The 17,140-nt window shown below is 38.5% G+C and overlaps 1 protein-coding gene across 5 annotated transcripts in view; it reads right to left on the bottom strand.

Moving 5' to 3' along the window:
* PRKG1 (protein kinase cGMP-dependent 1) overlaps positions 1–17,140 on the bottom strand; it is a 1,253,946-nt gene that overhangs the window by 107,907 nt on the left and 1,128,899 nt on the right. For all 5 annotated transcript variants that reach the window (XM_035008601.1, XM_035008600.1, XM_035008602.1 and 2 more), the window contains one exon: positions 7,983–8,057. In XM_035008601.1, the coding sequence (XP_034864492.1) occupies positions 7,983–8,057 (75 nt within the window). The remainder of the gene's footprint in view (positions 1–7,982; positions 8,058–17,140) is intronic.

The raw sequence follows: 17,140 nt of genomic DNA, 5'->3' as shown, positions 1-17,140 counted from the left end.
GCTGAGAACAGAAGGGATATACTAGGTATGACTATATTTTGCTTTTTAAAAAGGACTGTATCACAAACAGGCTCTAGGACGCCAGCATATCGAAGGGACGCACGCACTGGGTGGTTCCTTTTTCTGTCTCCGGCTCTGGAAACACTGACCTCATTGCCACACGGGACCAAATTATCCTTACGATTTAGAGCTCTTGAAGTTTTGGAAGTGATTTCTCTTTTTAAAACTTTTTTCAATATTTATTTATTTGGCAGAAAGAGCGAGGAAGAGAGAGAGTGCACAAGCAGGGGGAATGGCAGAGAGAGAGAAGCAGACCCCGTCCTTGCTGAGCAGGGAGCCTGATGTGGGACTCGATCCCAGAACCCTGAGATCATGACCTGAGCTGAAGGCAGATGCTTAAACCCAGGCGCCCCAGTTTTTCAAGTAATTTCCAACTGCTGTTGTCTAATATGGCAATGGTATAAAGGAAACATCCTTCCTTTTTGGAACAAGAAAACAGCAGAGAATCAAATGGTTTGTCGGCATGCACCAAGCAAGTCAGCAGTGCTAGAATTTTCAGTTATCTTTAGACCTCTGCTCTTGTCAATTACAAAAGGTTGCATGCAAGGACATTCTGGGATTCACCTTTATAAAGTCTTGCTACCTAGGGAGTCTTAAAGAGTAATGCTACAGAGGAGAAATTAACAAATGGCCTTTGAGAGTTTTAAAATTTTTAATGAAACAGAAAAAAAAAATACTCCTACCCAAGGCCAAGTACTTTTATCCTGAAAATCATTTTTTTTTTAAAAAGAGCTACTCAATCAGTATGACTGCAGTTGCAAGAGGCGACTTTGATGCTCTATAGTTACCACTCACATGAAGCTTTCATCTTTGAGCACCAGTGGCCCTAGCAACAGTCCCATACCTCCTCCCAGCCCAACTGCATGTGCTGGGGTTGGAAACCAAATGGCTCTCGCACAGAGGAAAGCCAGCTTATTAGGCTTAGGGGCCAACCACTGAAAATTTCAGTCTCCTATGCTTTCACCCTGCAATAAAATGGAAAACAATTTTTATTGCCCAGAGAACAGGACTGTCTTCTGTCTACTCAACCCTGGAAGTGGTCAGCAAGTTCTAATTCTGGTGTGAGGGCTATTTCAGAAAGCCATTTGCTGTTCTTTCCATTTAATTGGCATATTGCTCACTTGAATTCTTTCCATAGGGGGAAAAGCAATTTTCCAGGCTCATTTCCCTGAGAAGTGCTTAGATCAAGCCCACGTTAGTTTAAGTAAATTGTTGATAAGATTGTGGGAATACTAAGATCTTTACCCTAAAATGCCTGGCAGAGAAACCCTTGTAAGAAAGGGCAAATTTTCAAAGTCGGGGTGTTCCAAAGAGCAAACTCATGTGTATTTGATTATGCATTTAAAATCTCATGTTTGCTAGACACTAGACAACCCCGGGGCATTTGGGAAGACTTGAAGAAGAATGCAGACCTCTGTTCTGATTTGCATAGCTTCGTTATTTTGAGATGCCTCTGATGAGTGAATTTCCAAAGGCCTGAGTAACTTGCCAAAGAGCACAGAGCCACCATCCGCCCCATGACAAGCAGAGTGAGCAGCTCAAGGGTTGTCTCTGCTAATGAAATGTAACGAGAGAACATTTTTACTGCTGTCACGTTGTGTCAAACAACAAGGCTTGGCGACCAAAAGCTGTTCTGAAAACACCAGCCAAGCTAACATGTTCCTTTGCAAATGAACTTGTAAACAGAAGGGGAGCTTTAAATCAAGGAGGACTAGTTACGGAAAGAGGAGTAGAATTTTTATTTGGACTAAGCCACAAGGTCAAACAAGTGGTCCATATGTGGGCAATAGTCTCTCCTTCTTGCAAAGAGTCCGAGGAAGCAACTGTAGTACTACATTGTTTCATGGCCCTAAGTCAGAGTCGATCCTGATGCCTATTTTTGGGCATCACCTTTTTCTCATGCCCTGATGGTAGGATCTTGCTTTGCACACTCCTTATTCCTGGCTCCGCACAACAGTTTCAGCTTTCTCATTTACTTTTTTTCTTTCTGAACTATGTAAACCTGTTCTGAGAGTCCATTTTTCAGGACAAGGTGGAGAGTAAGTGGAAATAAGAGAGAGGCGCACAATGTGGGGAGTAGGGCAGGACAAGATGGCGGTCCCAATGGTGTCTTTACAGCTTTGGTCATTTTGTGGCTCCTTGCTCAGGGTCCCTCTCTCCTCTCTGTGCCCAGAGAGAGGCTCAGCTTATCTCTGCAGGAGGAGTTTATACATATTTACGCTAAGATGGTAGGAAAAAATATTAATTCCTCTTGGGAGAATTTTAGATTTTTTACAGGTTCTCTAGAGAGAGGACAGCATTTAAACCCAAAGGAATAGTACCTAATTAAAACAGAAAAGCAAAAACTTTTTTTTTTTTTAAGATTTTATTTATTTGACAGAGAGAGCACAAGCAGAGGGAGGGAGAGGGAGAAGCAGGCTCCCTGCTGAGCAAGGAGCCCAATGTGGAACTCGATCCCAGGACCCTGGGATCATGACCCGAGCCGAAGGCAGCCGCTTAATCGACTGAGCCACCCAGGCGTCCCAAGCAAAACCTTTTTAAGTAAGAAATCACATCACAAAATCTGCTTTTGTCTATGATGGTTAAAAGGACCTGAGACCCACTTGCCTAGACTTTTAAACTCTCTCCATCGCGGTTGGTCCTTCTCCTTTCACAGAGTTTTAAATGCTAGTTCCTCAAGAACAAACCCTCAGTGCCAGGATACTCTACTCTAATTCTCTACTTTCTATCTCATTCACATCTTTAATTCCACCTACCACATAAATACTCATATTCTCAAATGAATACCAACCTCTTCTCTGAGCTCCAGACCCGCCCAACTATTCTCAAGGGTTCTCTGTATATAACCTGAGCAGAAATCAATTCGAGGTCACCCTGCTCTTCAAACCTGGCAACCATATTCTATTTTAGTGATCGAATGACATTGCCTCCCTCTGATTTCCAGACCCCAAATCCTTGCATCATCCTCATCCATGTTCCCCTTCGTCACCAACATCTATTTCCTTCAGGAGACCTACTGGCTTTGCTGCCTATCTCTCAACTGCCTTTCTTTATTCTTACTGCTCTCATTCTAGCCCTGTCTACCATCAGCTTTCCCCTGGAAAATACTGTTGCTTCTCTCTGCTTTCACTCTGTACTCCTCCAAATGCGGAGGAAAGGGTGCTCAATTACAATGTAAACCAACTGATCTCTTTTGGTAACTGACAAGCCTGAAGTGATTTTCCTAATTCTTTAACATCCAATCTCTGACATTTGCATTCTATGTCCCAGCCTTGTTGGTATTTTGGTTCCTTGAAGAGGCAGTCTTGTTTCCTACCCAGGGGGCTTTGCAAATGCTATTTCCCCAGCTACAATGCTCTCTGCACTTCCTTGCCCAGCTAATACCAACTAATTCTTTTTTTTTTTTATAAAGTTTTTTTGTTTGTTTGGGTTTTTTTTTTTTAAAGATTTTATTTATTTATTTGAGAGACAGAGAATGAGAGACAGACAGCATGAGAGGGAGGAGGGTCAGAGGGAGAAGCAGACTCCCTGCTGAGCAGGGAGCCCGATGCGGGACTCGATCCTGGGACTCCAGGACCATGACCTGAGCCGAAGGCAGTCGCTTAACCAACTGAGCCACCCAGGTGCCCCAATACCAACTAATTCTTGCCTAGCCAGTACCAGCTAATTCTTTACAATTCAGCTCAAATCTAGATAAAATGTCATTTCCTCAGGGAATCAGTAATGTGTGTCTCTCTCCCCATATGCACCAAGAAGGCAAGACATATGTCTATTTTATTCACTGCTTTATATGTAGCATTTTGTAGGAACACAGAGAATATTTGTTGGCTAAATCAGTGCATGAGTCAAAGTGAATGAACGTGGTTAATGCTTCTATGGCGGGGGGGTGGGGCGGGGGTGGCTAGAGAATGCAGGGTCTTTAAATCTATATTCAGATCAAGTGCTGTCGTAGATTAAAATATATGATTGGACTCATTTGCAGGTTTATGTAAATTTTGCATGAGAAAGAGTTCCTTGTGAAAAACAATGTTGAGAATCATCAATTTAGACCATAAATAAATGCACTTATGAATCTATATTCCTAGAGCTGTCAGAACTGCAAAATGCTTAGTATTATAAGACAGGTTTTGGGGCACCTGGGTGACTCAGTTGTTAAGCATCTGCCTTCGGCTCAGGTCATGATCCCAGAGTCCTGGGATCGAGCCCCGCATCGGGCTCCCTGCTCAGCAGGAAGCCTGCTTCTCCCTCTCCCACTCGCCCTTAGTGAATAATTAGCAGCAATCAAGAGGAGCTTAAACATGCCATAAAGGTAAAGTTTCCGTCAAGAATAATTTTCTTTGTAGGAAATAGATGTTTTGAGGCAGGTGGAAGGCACACACCAGTGCAGAGGAGATCTGAGAACCACCTCCCTGGGACATATCTCTCCAGCAATCTCCTGGACCAGCCCCCTCACCGAGTGCAAGCGATGCTCACTACCTTTTGCAGACCATCCTGCCACTGAGGCCTGATTATGCTACTAGCTGAGTTTCTCACAACTGAACTTCTAAACGTTGACTGATGTTTGCAGTCAGGCCTACTTTTTTTCTCTTTTTACCCAATAGGTGTTGTCGGTGAGACAACACCAACAATAATTTCACGTGGAGAAATAACATGATCCTTTTAGTGGGGCTTTAAGAAATACCAATCTCATCTTTAGGGGATTCCGCAATATCAAGGAGATCTTAAAAAATAACGCTTACACGATGGAGCCAATCAATACCTCAGTTCTAAATGGTACAGATTTAGTGATCTATATAGAGATGTAGAGGCCTTATAAGAATTATCCAAGGAATTTCGACCAATTAGAGCACGTCCATAGGCCCTGAAATGGCAAACCTTAGAAGCTCCTTAAATACAAAGATGAAGGCACAATGTACTTAAGGGGAAGAAATCTAATAAAGAGACAACAGTGTTAACACAAATAGACATTTAAACTTGTTAGTTCAACTACAAAGCTTTGCCTGGGGAATAATTCAGAGTTTACCTCTGAGTGATAGGACACCTAACTAAAATGATACTTGAAAGTATCTGAAGTTGAAACTTCAGAAATCTTCAGATATTATTTTTTATGTTTTTGCAAACAGTATAAAGGCTGTAACAAAGACCTTTGCCAGGATATATGTATGTAGTTGGCTATTTTGAGGAATAAAGGTTACATTTATCAATTTTTCTAGAATTTGGATCAGTGGTTTTAGACATTTTTTTCATCAAGGTATTCCCCTTTTCTAAGTAATAATCAATATTAAGGAACATGGGTTATGCATTCATTTGGACTTAGTATTAATTGAACTAGAAAAGTTTAAACTAATCTCTCCTAGTTAACTTATATCCATGTATACATAATAACTAAGTTCTAGTCTATCAAATTTTGGCTCAACTCACAATATTCTAAGCCACTTAGATGGAAGTAGTCATTTTATTGCCCTTCTTTGCTCTTTAATCATAACTGAACTTTTTTTTTTTTTTTAAGTAGGCTCCATGCACAACATGGAGCCCAAGACTGGGCTTGAACTCACGACCCTAAGATCATGACCTGAGCTGACTTTTACAGAAACTCAGTGCAGGGTCTTTAAGTCTATATTCAGGTCAAGCGGCTATAGATTAAAACACATGAATGGACTCATTTGAGTCACCCAGGAACCCCTGAACTTTCTTTTAAGTAAATGTTACCATTTTTACAAAAATGGTATTTATGGATATTTTCCAGGCTAGGTTAAATTTTAGGATATGCTGCCAAAGTGAGAGTAGTTTGTGTACATCAGAGTAAATACTTCCTGCCCAGGAAGTTTTACATAATCGATATGCAGTCATTATCTATGAATCAAGCAATTTATCAAATGCACTAGGATATACTTCCAGTGATTACTTCTACCAACAATATCATTTACAGTCCTTTATAATTTACACAGTATTTCTACATACTGCCATCAATTACATCACAGAAATACCCTATTAAAGGTGAGATAAGGACACTGAGAGGCAGTGTTAACTCATGACCCAGATCACTTGGCTGGAAATGACAGAGGCAGAAACAGAACCCAAGGTTCCTACCCCGTGTCCAGGATCGTATTTGTCATACTGATTCTCTTCCAGTGAGAAGTATCCTCACCCTTCCTATCTTGTAATTGTCTGATTTCAACCTCAGCGTATTTATTTTCCTTGTTACTTTTGGTTGAGGCATGAGCAAGTGAGCCCACAAATGCCCAGAATTCATGAGATGCACACACAGCTCTCTTTATATTCAAGTCGCTTTCCCATCACCGCCCACCTTTAAGCCTGTGACTGGACTCAACTTTGGGCAGATAGGAGTTATACAGAAACTTTCATTATAAGAATCTAAAATTTAGCAGGAAGCAGAAACAGACCAAAGAATGCTTTAGCTTAAAAGACCTCTGACTTTTTCTAGTAACTGAATAAGTATTTAGATGGTTGCTCATGTAGATTTTAGATGAATTTTGAATATTACCACCAGTTATATGTACAAAATGTATATAATGTGATATCTATATGTATATGAAATGACCCAAGACAATCTTAATTGTATATATACACCTAAGAAAAAACATGCTAACATAAATTAATGAGTTTTTATACAGCATATGTTCCTCTAGGGATAAAGTCCAATAATAACAAAGGGAGTTTTATAATTTTTAAAACTGGTAAGGATTTTAAATGGTCCCCTCTCCCATCTCAGTAGGATTAGTGCCAATACCAGAAACTAAAGTCTAAACTTAGCATTAATGTGTATTTTAATCTATTGTAGAAAACCAGAAAATTAATATCTATCATCCACAGTACCGGCAATCCCCATCATTGCGTGGAGTTTGGTGTTAAAACTGGCTCATGCAATTGTCTAGGCAAATCTCTGCAAAGGCTCTGCTACCGTCTGACCTCAGGACATACATCTGTGTCCCTCCAAATAGCAGAGGGAACAAAAGCAAATATATAGAAAAGAAATTGTGAATATATTTAGACTGCTTTAAAATAATAGAATTTTATCAGCCGAAATGAACTGTGGTACTTTTTAAGTGCTAGACCAAATTTTTAATCTTCTTAGAGTCTCAAGACAAAAGCACTTTTATTATTATTATTATTTGCTTTTGAGTTTACTACAAAACCAACCAAATTCTGTCCCTGAGCTATCTAGGTACTGATAAATTTTTGTCAGTTTAATCCTTCAGGTGTCCTGTGTGATATCAATACTGAATTGCTTTTCCTTAAATTCGCTCGTTGGAAAAAAGAAGGCAGGATTCTAAAGATTACAATTTTTTAAAATAACCTAGAATTTTTGCAGCAAAAGCCAATCTCAAATAATTTCTAATCTTTGTCAAAAAGATGAAAGCTTTGTTTTAAAGTAAGTATTATTAGTAGATCAAATTGTATTTTGTTATACAAAAATGATACTTTATGGGATACATACTATCTCACATCATTCTGATATCTTTGTGCCACACCAGCTCAATGTAAATCAACAATGTATTTGCACCAGAAAATGTTTCCAGCCTTATTACTTTGCGTACAATTTCACAAACAACTATTGAACACAACAACCACCATTCATTCAGAAGTACTTTCAATGGGAGAAATAATGTGTTTGGATTCAATTATTTATATTGGATTTTAAATTTACCATTTTCCCTTGTTGAGTTGATCTTCCTCCCAAAATTATGATTTCGTGTTTAAGAAGATACATACTAAGTAAGCATAGTATTTAATCATTACCTCAAAATTTTTGTTTTTTTTTTTCCTTCTTAAGGAATTAGTTTCTTCCTGTCAGAATGTTGGGCTTTTTAAGTTCAATAAAATATTTAATCTTGTTTTTCTTCAAAATCATTTTCTTTAAATCAAGACTAAGGCCAAAGGAAAAAAAAAATGTCACTTACTTTGCTTTAGCTTCTGCATCCTCATATGCTTTATTGGAAACATCATCCAGTCCTCCAATCAAATGCTTGAAAGAGCTGTGGGGAAAAACACAGTCATCAGGGTAAATCCTCTACCAAGTTGTAGCAATAACAACCTAGTCAATAGTACATTGAAACTATCTAAAAGGAACTAAAAAAAAAAAATGAATTCAAACATTCAATCTAGATACATTAGTAAGAAACACATCAGATAATGATATAAACTCTGAGAGCAGGGACCTCTCCCATCTTGTTCACCTCTATAGTTCCCAACACCTAGAACTATATATTCAAAGAACGGATGGAATAAAGTCTGTGACATACAAAATGATATACATCACAAAGTTAATGGGTCAATTCTACTGGGAAATAACAACAAGATCCACCAATTACGGAATGCCTCCCATATGCACTATCCTTTTAATGATCATGAACATATATTAATTCCAATTCTCCAACACACTGTAAAAGACAAGCATCACTATCGTCACTTAACAAAACTATAAACTAATCTTCAAAGGCAAAATATATATGCGGAAGATAGGAAAAGAACAGAAGACAATTATAGGGAAGTCAACTCATTTTGGAGGGATCAAGAAACTGACTTCAGCATTAACTAGGAAGAGTAATGCAACTGTTTAAACCACTCTACTCAATATCCTAGTATGGACCTAGGACTGTGTTCAGACCTACTTTATATAATAAAGTCTCATCTATTGTATACCTATAATATATTATAGGGTCAGCACAAAATGAATACACACTGACACGACAATTACCCTTGAAAATTACTGAATGCAACCAGATACAGTAACTCTTGTGCGCGCTACATTTTGGCAACCACTAAACTAGACTGAACAGAGGAATGAGAGGAATGTCTATATTCAAAGTGTTCACATAATAATCAGGGCCATCACTTACACAGCGCCCATATGCTGGGTACTGTTCTATGTGCTTTACATGTAGTAACAAATACTTCAACAGGTACAGCAATCCTGTGAGTCAGTCTTACCTCCACCGCATGGATGAGGGTACTGAGGCACCAGAGGTTAAGAAACTGACCTCAAGTCATACAGCCTGGTGGTATGAAGGCCAATAGGGAAGGAGGCCATCATTCTCCCTCATACCCATCAAGCCTACACCACGCCTCCTATCCAAATCATGATGCCTTGACGCTAACTATCAAATCCCTAGTAATGCCCAGCATGTAGATGGAGAATGGTCAAGTGCTTTAAGAAATGACATTACATTTTAATTTTGAGTCTCTATAATCTTAATGAATGAAAATGGCTTTGTGTATTGTGTTAAACAAAATATGCCTGTTTTCAAGTCCTGAAACATTGGGTATCTGTTGATGTAAGTTAAATGTTGCTTAACCACTATAACGTGCACTGTTTTTTGTTGTTGTTGTTGTTGTTGTTGTTTGTTTTTTTGTTTTGTTTTAAATATATGAAGAGGAACTTGACACTTGCTTGCGGGCCCAGCCGGAAGGAGGTGGGAGAGCCATTACCTTAGGCCCTTGGGTAATGATCTCATCTGGGGAACAGGGTAACTGGAATGCTGAGATAAAACACGAAGTGTTTCTAATACAAAAAGGGACCAGAAGGAAGTGTTGGGAGGCTAGGGAATCAAGCAAATAGAGTGTCAAGTTTTCTGCGGCGCATTGCGTTCATGGACATCAAATGAATGAAGCCTGCAGTTGGCAGGCGGACCTTATACAACTTTCAAAAAAAATAGAATGATAAAATAAATGATTAAATAATCCCCATAGTAGAGATTAATGTTCAAATACGATTTTTGCCATTGTTCTTTAAATGGCAAAATTCCCCACCTTCCCAGAGAATGCCTCCATCATGACTTAGAGATGGGTTTACATTGTAAAATGAAATAAGTATTTATTTTACTGTGGGAAAAAAATAGTATCTGGTTGATTTTCTGTTTTCACAGATCATATAAAATTTAAGCCCATAGAGTCTGTTACTTGTCCAGGATGACTCCAATTCTGTAGTATACCCACAACCATAATCCATGTTTCCTTATCCCCCGTCCTGTCCCTCATAATACTTACATGTTTTTAATCTAACCAAATCCAGAATCTTGTGAAAAGGCATTGATAGGAACCAAAGAGCATAAGGTAGTAAAACTGAAGAACAACACCCACTACAACAACTTTTCAAGTACATTCAGATTGGGATCTTAAATGTTTAACACTCATAGTCATTTTAAGTTCAAATAGTTAAAAAAAATCTTCCTCCTAATATCTATTTGACCTAAATATGTCTTAAGCAGGATAGGATATTATTTAGATTTAGAAGGTGAGTGGATGACAAATGTGATAAGTATGAAGGCTTTTTAACTTAAGAAAATCTGTCCATCCCACTAGGCTTGGTTAAAACGATGTGGATCACTTTTTGAAAAGACAGTTTGAAATTCCTTTTTTTTTTCTTAATTTAAATTCAATTAGCCAACACATAGTACATCATTAGTCTCAGATGGAGAGTTCAATAATTCATCAGTTGCATATAACACGCAGGGCTCATTCCATCACGTGTCCTCCTTACTGCCCATCACCCAGTTACCCTGCCTACCTCCCCACCTGCAACCCTCAGTTTGTTTCCTAGAGTGAAGAGTCTCTCTCATGGTTTGTCTCCCTCTCTGATGACTTTCCATTCAATTTTCCCTCCCTTCCCCTATGGTCCTCTGCACTGTTTCTTATATTCCACATGTGAGTGAAACCATATGATAATTGTCTTTCTTTGCTTGATGTATCTCACTTAGCATAATACCCTCTAGTTCTATCCATGTCAATGTAAATGGTAAGTATCCATTCTGATGGCTGAGTAATATTCCATTGTGTATATTATATATATACACACACCTCATCTTCTTTATCCATTCATCTGTCAAAGGACATCTGGGCTCTTTCCATAGTTTGGTTATTGTGGACATTGCTGCTATGAACATTGGGGTGCATGTGCCCCTTCTTTTCACTACATCTGTATCTTTGGAGTAAATACCTAGTAGTGCAATTGCTGGGTTGTAGGGTAGCTCTATTTTCAACTTCTTGAGGAACCTCCATAATGTTTTCCAGAGTGGCTGTACCACCTTGCATTCCTACCAACAGTGTAAAAGGATTCCCCTTTCTCTGCATCATAACCAACATTTCTTGTTTCCTGTCTTGTTAATTTTAGCCATTCTGACTGGTGTGAGGTGGTATCTCACTGTGGTTTTAATTTGGATTTCCCTGGTGCCAAATGATGTGGTGCACTTTTTTACGTATCTGTTGGCCATTTGGATGTCTTCTTTGCAGAAATGCCTGCTCATGTCTTCTGCCCATTTCTTCACTGGATTATTTGTCTTTTGGGTGTTGAGTTTGATAAGTTTTTTTTTTAATTTAATTTTATTATGTTATGTTAATCACCATACATTACATCATTAGTTTTTGATGTAGTGTTCCATGATTCCTTGTTTGCATATTACACCCAGTGTTCCATTCAATACATGCCCTCTTTAATACCCATCACCAGGCTAACCCATCCCCCCACCCCCTTCCTCTAGAACCCTCAGTTTGTTTCTCAGAGTCCATCGTCTCTCATGGTTTGTCTCCCCCTCCAATATTCCCCCCCTTCATTTTTCCCTTCCTTCTTCCCCCTTTTTTAACATATAATGTATTATTTGCTTCAGAGGTACAGATCTGTGATTCAACAGTCTTACAAAATTCACAGCGCTCACCATAGCACATACCCTCCCCAGTGTCTATCACCCAGCCACCCCATCCCTCCCACCCCCCCCAACTCCAGCAACCCTCATTTTGTTTCCTGAGATTAAGAATTCCTCATATCAGTGAGGTCATATGATACATGTCTTTCTCTGATTGACTTATTTCACTTAACATTATATCCTCTAGTTCCATCCACGCCATTGCAAATGGCAAGATTTTGTTCCTTTTGATGGCTGCATAATATTCCATTGCATATATATATATATATCTATATATCTATATATATATATATCTCACATCTTCTTTATCCATTCATCTGTTGATGGACATTTTGGCTCTTTCCATAGTTTGCCTATTGTGGACATTGCTGCTATAAACACTGGGGTGCATGTACCCCTTTGGATTCCTACATTTGTATTGTTGGGGTAAATACCCAATAGTGCAATTGCTGGGTTGTAGGGTAGCTCTACTTTCAACTTTTTGAGGAACCTCCATACTGTTTTCCAGAGTGGCTGCACCAGCTTGCATCCCCACCAACAGTGTAGGACGGTTTCCCTTTCTCCTCATCCTCACCAACATCTGTCATTTCCTGACTTGTTAATTTTAGCCATTCTGACTGGTGTGAAGTGGTATCTCACTGAGGATTTGATTTGGATTTCCCTGAGGCCGAGCAATGTTGAGCACTTTTTCATGTGTCTGTTGGCCATTTGGATGTCTTCTTTGGAAAAATGTCTGTTCATGTCTTCTGCCCATTTCTTGATTGGATTCTTTGTTCTTTGGGTGTTGAGTTTGATGAGTTCTTTATAGATTTTGGATACTAGCCCTTTATCTGATATGTCATTTGCAAATACCTTCTCCCATTCTGTCAGTTGTCTTTTGGTTTTGTTGACTGTTTCCTTTGCTGTGCAAAAGCTTTTTCTCTTGATGAAGTCCGAACAGTTCTATTTTTGTCCTTGCTTCCCTTGCCTTTGGCGATGTTTCTAGGAAGAAGTTGCTGCGGCTGAGGTCGAAGAGGTTGCTGCCTGTGTTCTCCTCTAGGATTTTGATGGACTCCTGTCTCACATTTAGGTCTTTCATCCATTTTGAGTCTATTTTTGTGTGTGGTGTAAGGAAATGGTCCAGTTTCATTCTTCTTCATGTGGCTGTCCAATTTTCCCAACACCATTTATTGAAGAGACTGTCTTTTTTTCCATTGGACATTCTTATCTGCTTTGTCAAAGATGAGTTGACCATAGAGTTCAGGGTCCATTTCTGGGCTCTCTATTCTGTTCCATTGATCTATGTGTCTGTTTTTGTGCCAGTACCATACCGTCTTGATGATGACAGCTTTGTAATAGAGCTTGAGTCTGGAATTGTGATGCCGCCAGCTTTGCTTTTCTTTTTCAAAATTCCTCTGGCTATGCGGGGTCTTTTCCGGTTCCATACAAATTTTAGGATAATTTGTTCCATTTCTTTGAAAACAGTGGATGGTATTTTGATGGGGATTGTATTAAATGCGTAGATTGCTCTAGGTAGCATTGACATCTTCACAACATTTGTTCTTCCAATCCATGAGCATGGAACATTTTCCATTTCTTTGTGTCTTCCTCAATTTCTTTCATGAGTATTTTATAGTTTTTTGAGTACAAATTCTTTGCCTCTTTGGTTAGATTTATTCCTAGGTATCTTATGGTTTGGGATGCAATTGTAAGTGGGATTGACTCCTTAATTTCTCTTTCTTCTGTCTTGTTGGTGCATAGGAATGCCACTGATTTCTGTGCATTGATTTTATATCCTGCCACTTGACTGAATTCCTGTATGAGTTCTAGCAGTTTTGGGGTGGAGTCTTTGGGGTTTTCCACATAAAGTATCATATCATCTGCAAAGAGTGAGAGTTTGACTTCTTCTTTGATGATTCGGAAGCCTTGTATTTCTTTTTATTGTCTGATTGGTGTGGCTAGGACTTCTAATACTATGTTGAATAGCAATGATGATAGTGGACATCCCTGCTGCATTCCTGACCTTAGGGGGAAAGCTCTCAGTTTTTCCCCATTGAGAATGATATTTTCTGTGGGTTTCTCATAGATGGCTTTTATGATATTGAGGTACGTACCCTTTATCCCTACACTCTGAAGAGTTTTAATAAAGAAAGGATGCTGTATTTTGTCAATTATTTTCCTGCATCTATTAAGAGCATCATTGGTTCTTGTTCTTTCTTTTATTAATGTATTGTATCACATTGATTGATTTGTGGATGTTGAACCAACCTTGCAGCCCAGGGATGAATCCCACTTGGTCGTGGTGAATAATCCTTTTAATGTACTGTTGGATCCTATTGGCTAGTATTTTGGTGAGAATTTTTGCATCCATGTTCATCAGGGATATTGGTCTGTAATTCTCCTTTTTGATGGGGTCTTTGTCTGGTTTTGGGATCAAGGTAATGCTGGCCTCATGAGTTTGGAAGTTTTCCTTCCATTTCTATTTTTTGGAACAGTTTCAGAAGAATAGGTATTAATTCTTCTTTAAATGTTTGGTAGAATTCCCCTGGGAAGCCATCTGGCCCTGGGCTCTTGTTTGTTGGGAGATTTTTGATGACTGCTTCAATTTCCTTAGTGGTTATGGGTCTGTTCAGGATTTCTATTTCTTCCTGATTCAGTTTTGGTAGTTTATACATCTAGGAATGCATCCATTTCTTCCAGATTATCTAATTTGCTGGCATAGAGTTGCTCATAATATGTTCTTATAATTGTTTATATTTCTTTGGTGTTGGTTATGATCTCTCCTCTTTTATTCATGATTTTATTTATTTGGGTCATTTCTCTTTTCTTTTTGATAAGTCTGGCCAGGGGTTTATCAATCTTATTAATTCTTTCAAAGAACCAACTCCTAGTTCTGTTGATCTGTTCTACTGTTCTTTTGGTTTCTATTTCATTGATTTCTGCTCTGATTTTTACTATGCCTCTTCTTCTGCTGGGTTTACACTTTATTTGCTGTTCTTTCTCCAGCTGCTTTAGGTGTAGGGTTAGGTTGTGTACTTGAGACCTTTCTTGTTTCTTGAGAAAGGCTTGTATTGCTATATACTTTCCTCTTAGGACTGCCTTTGTTGCAGCCCAAAGATTTTGAACAGTTGTGTTTTCATTTTCATTGGTTTTCATGAATTTTTTTAATTCTTCTTTAATTTCCTGGTTGACCCATTCATTCTTCAGTAGGATGCTCTTTAGCCTCCATGTATTTGAGTTCTTTCTGACTTTCCTCTTGTGATTGAGTTCTAGTCTCAAGGCATTGTGGTCTGAAAATATGCAGGGAATGATCCCAATCTTTTGGTACCAGTTGAGACCTGACTTTTGACCTAGGATGTGATCAATTCTGGAGAATGTTCCATGGGCACTAGAGAAGAATGTGTATTCTGTTACTTTGGGATGGAATGTTCTGAATATATCTGTGAAGTCCATTTGGTCCAGTGTGTCATTTAAAGTCTTTATTTCCTTGTTGATCTTTTGCTTAGATGATCTGTCCATTTCAGCGAGGGGGTTGTTAAAGTCCCCTACTATTATTGTATTGTTGTTGATGTGTTTCTTTGATTTTGTTATTAATTGCCTTATATAATTGGCCACTCCCATGTTAGGGGCATAGATATTTACAATTGTTAGATCTTCTTGTTGGATAGACCCTTTAAGTAGGATATAGTGTCCTTCCTCATCTCTTATTACAGTCTTTGGTTTAAAATCTAATTTGTCTGATAGAAGGATTGCCACCCCAGCTTTCTTTTGGTGTCCATTAGCATGGTAAATGGTTTTCCACCCCCTCACTTTCAATCTGGGGGTGTCTTTGGGTCTAAAATGAGTCTCTTGCAGACAGCATATTGATGGGTCTTGTTTTTTATTCAATCTGATACCCTGTGTCTTTTGATTGGGGCATTTAGCCCATTTACATTCATGGTAACTTTTGAAAGATATGAATTTAGTGCCATTGTTTTGCCTGTAAGGTGACTGTTACTGTATATTGCCCGTGTTCCTTTCTGGTCTATGCTGCTTTTAGGCTCTCTCTTTGCTTAGAGGACCCCTTTCAGTATTTCTTGTAGGGCTGGTTTCGTGTTAGCAAATTCCTTTAGTTTTTGTTTGTCCTGGAAGCTTTTTATCTCTTTTTCTATTTTCAATGACAGCCTAGTGGATATAGTATTCTTGGCTGCATATTTTTCTCATTTAGTGCTCTGAATATATCCTGCCAGTTTCTGGCCTGCCAGGTCTCTGTGGATAGGTCTGTTCCCAGTCTAATGTTTCTACCATTGTAGGTTACAGACCTCTTGTCCCAAGCTGCTTTCAGGATTTTCTCTTTGTCTTTGAGACTTGTATGTTTTAGTATTCGATGTCGGGGTGTTGACCTATTTTTATTGATTTTGAGGGGGGTTCTCTGTGCCTCCTGGATTTTGATGCCTGTTTCCTTCCCCAAATTAGGGAAGTTCTCTGCTATAATTTGCTCCAGTATACCTTCTGCCCCTCTCTCTCTTTCTTCTTCTTCTGGGATCCCAGAAGAAGAATATTATTTCATCTTATGGTATCACTTATCCCTCAAATTCTGTCCTCATGATCCAGTAGTTGTTTCTCTCTCTTTTTCTCAGCTTATTTTCCATCATTTGGTCTTCTATATCACTAATTCTCGTTTCAGCCTCATTTATCCTAGCAGTTAGAGCCTCCATTTTTTATTGCACTTCATTAATAGCCTTTTTGATATCCACTTGGTTAGATTTTAACTCTTTTATTTCTTCAGAAAGCATTTATCTAGTATCTTCCATGCTTTTTCCAAGCCCATCTAGTATCCTTATAATCGTCATTCTAATTCTAGTTCCAACATCTTACTAATGTTCGTATTGATTATGTCCCTGGCAGTTGGTACTGCCTCTTGTTCTTTTTTTTTTTTTGAGGTGAGTTTTTCTGTCTTGTCATTTTGTGCAGAGTAGAACAGATGAATGAGAAAATCGAATGCTAACAGGGTAACAACGACCCCAGAAAAATATACACTAAACAAGTCAGAAGAGACCTGAAACAGGGGGAAAAGAAAGGGAAAGAAAGAAAAAAGAAAAATGAAAAAAAAAAAAAGAATATGATCAAATATGATCAGGTTGGTGAATAAATCAGTGCCACAGACTAGATTTTGGGTGTATTTTGGTCTGTTAGAAGAAAGTGCCACCCCAAAACTTGAAAGAAAGAAAAACTATGTATGTTCAAAAATAAGGGTAAATATGATGAAAGGATGGAATATGACTGTAAAGATGAAAATTATAAAAGATTTTATAAAAGGAATTGATAAGAAGTTGGTTGAAAAAACAAAGAAATTTAAAAAAATAAAAGAAGGGAGAGAATGTGATCAGGCAGGAGACTAGAACAAAGCCATACACTAGAGATTTAGGGTATATTTTGGTATGGTAGAAGAAACTGTATCC

This window comes from Mirounga leonina, unplaced genomic scaffold, assembly GCF_011800145.1.
Source record: "Mirounga leonina isolate KUSES-001 unplaced genomic scaffold, KU_Mleo_1.0 Mir_152, whole genome shotgun sequence".
NCBI lineage: Eukaryota > Metazoa > Chordata > Mammalia > Carnivora > Phocidae > Mirounga > Mirounga leonina.
The sequence above is the reverse complement of the archived record's forward strand: the minus strand, read 5'-3'. Positions and strand labels throughout refer to the sequence as shown.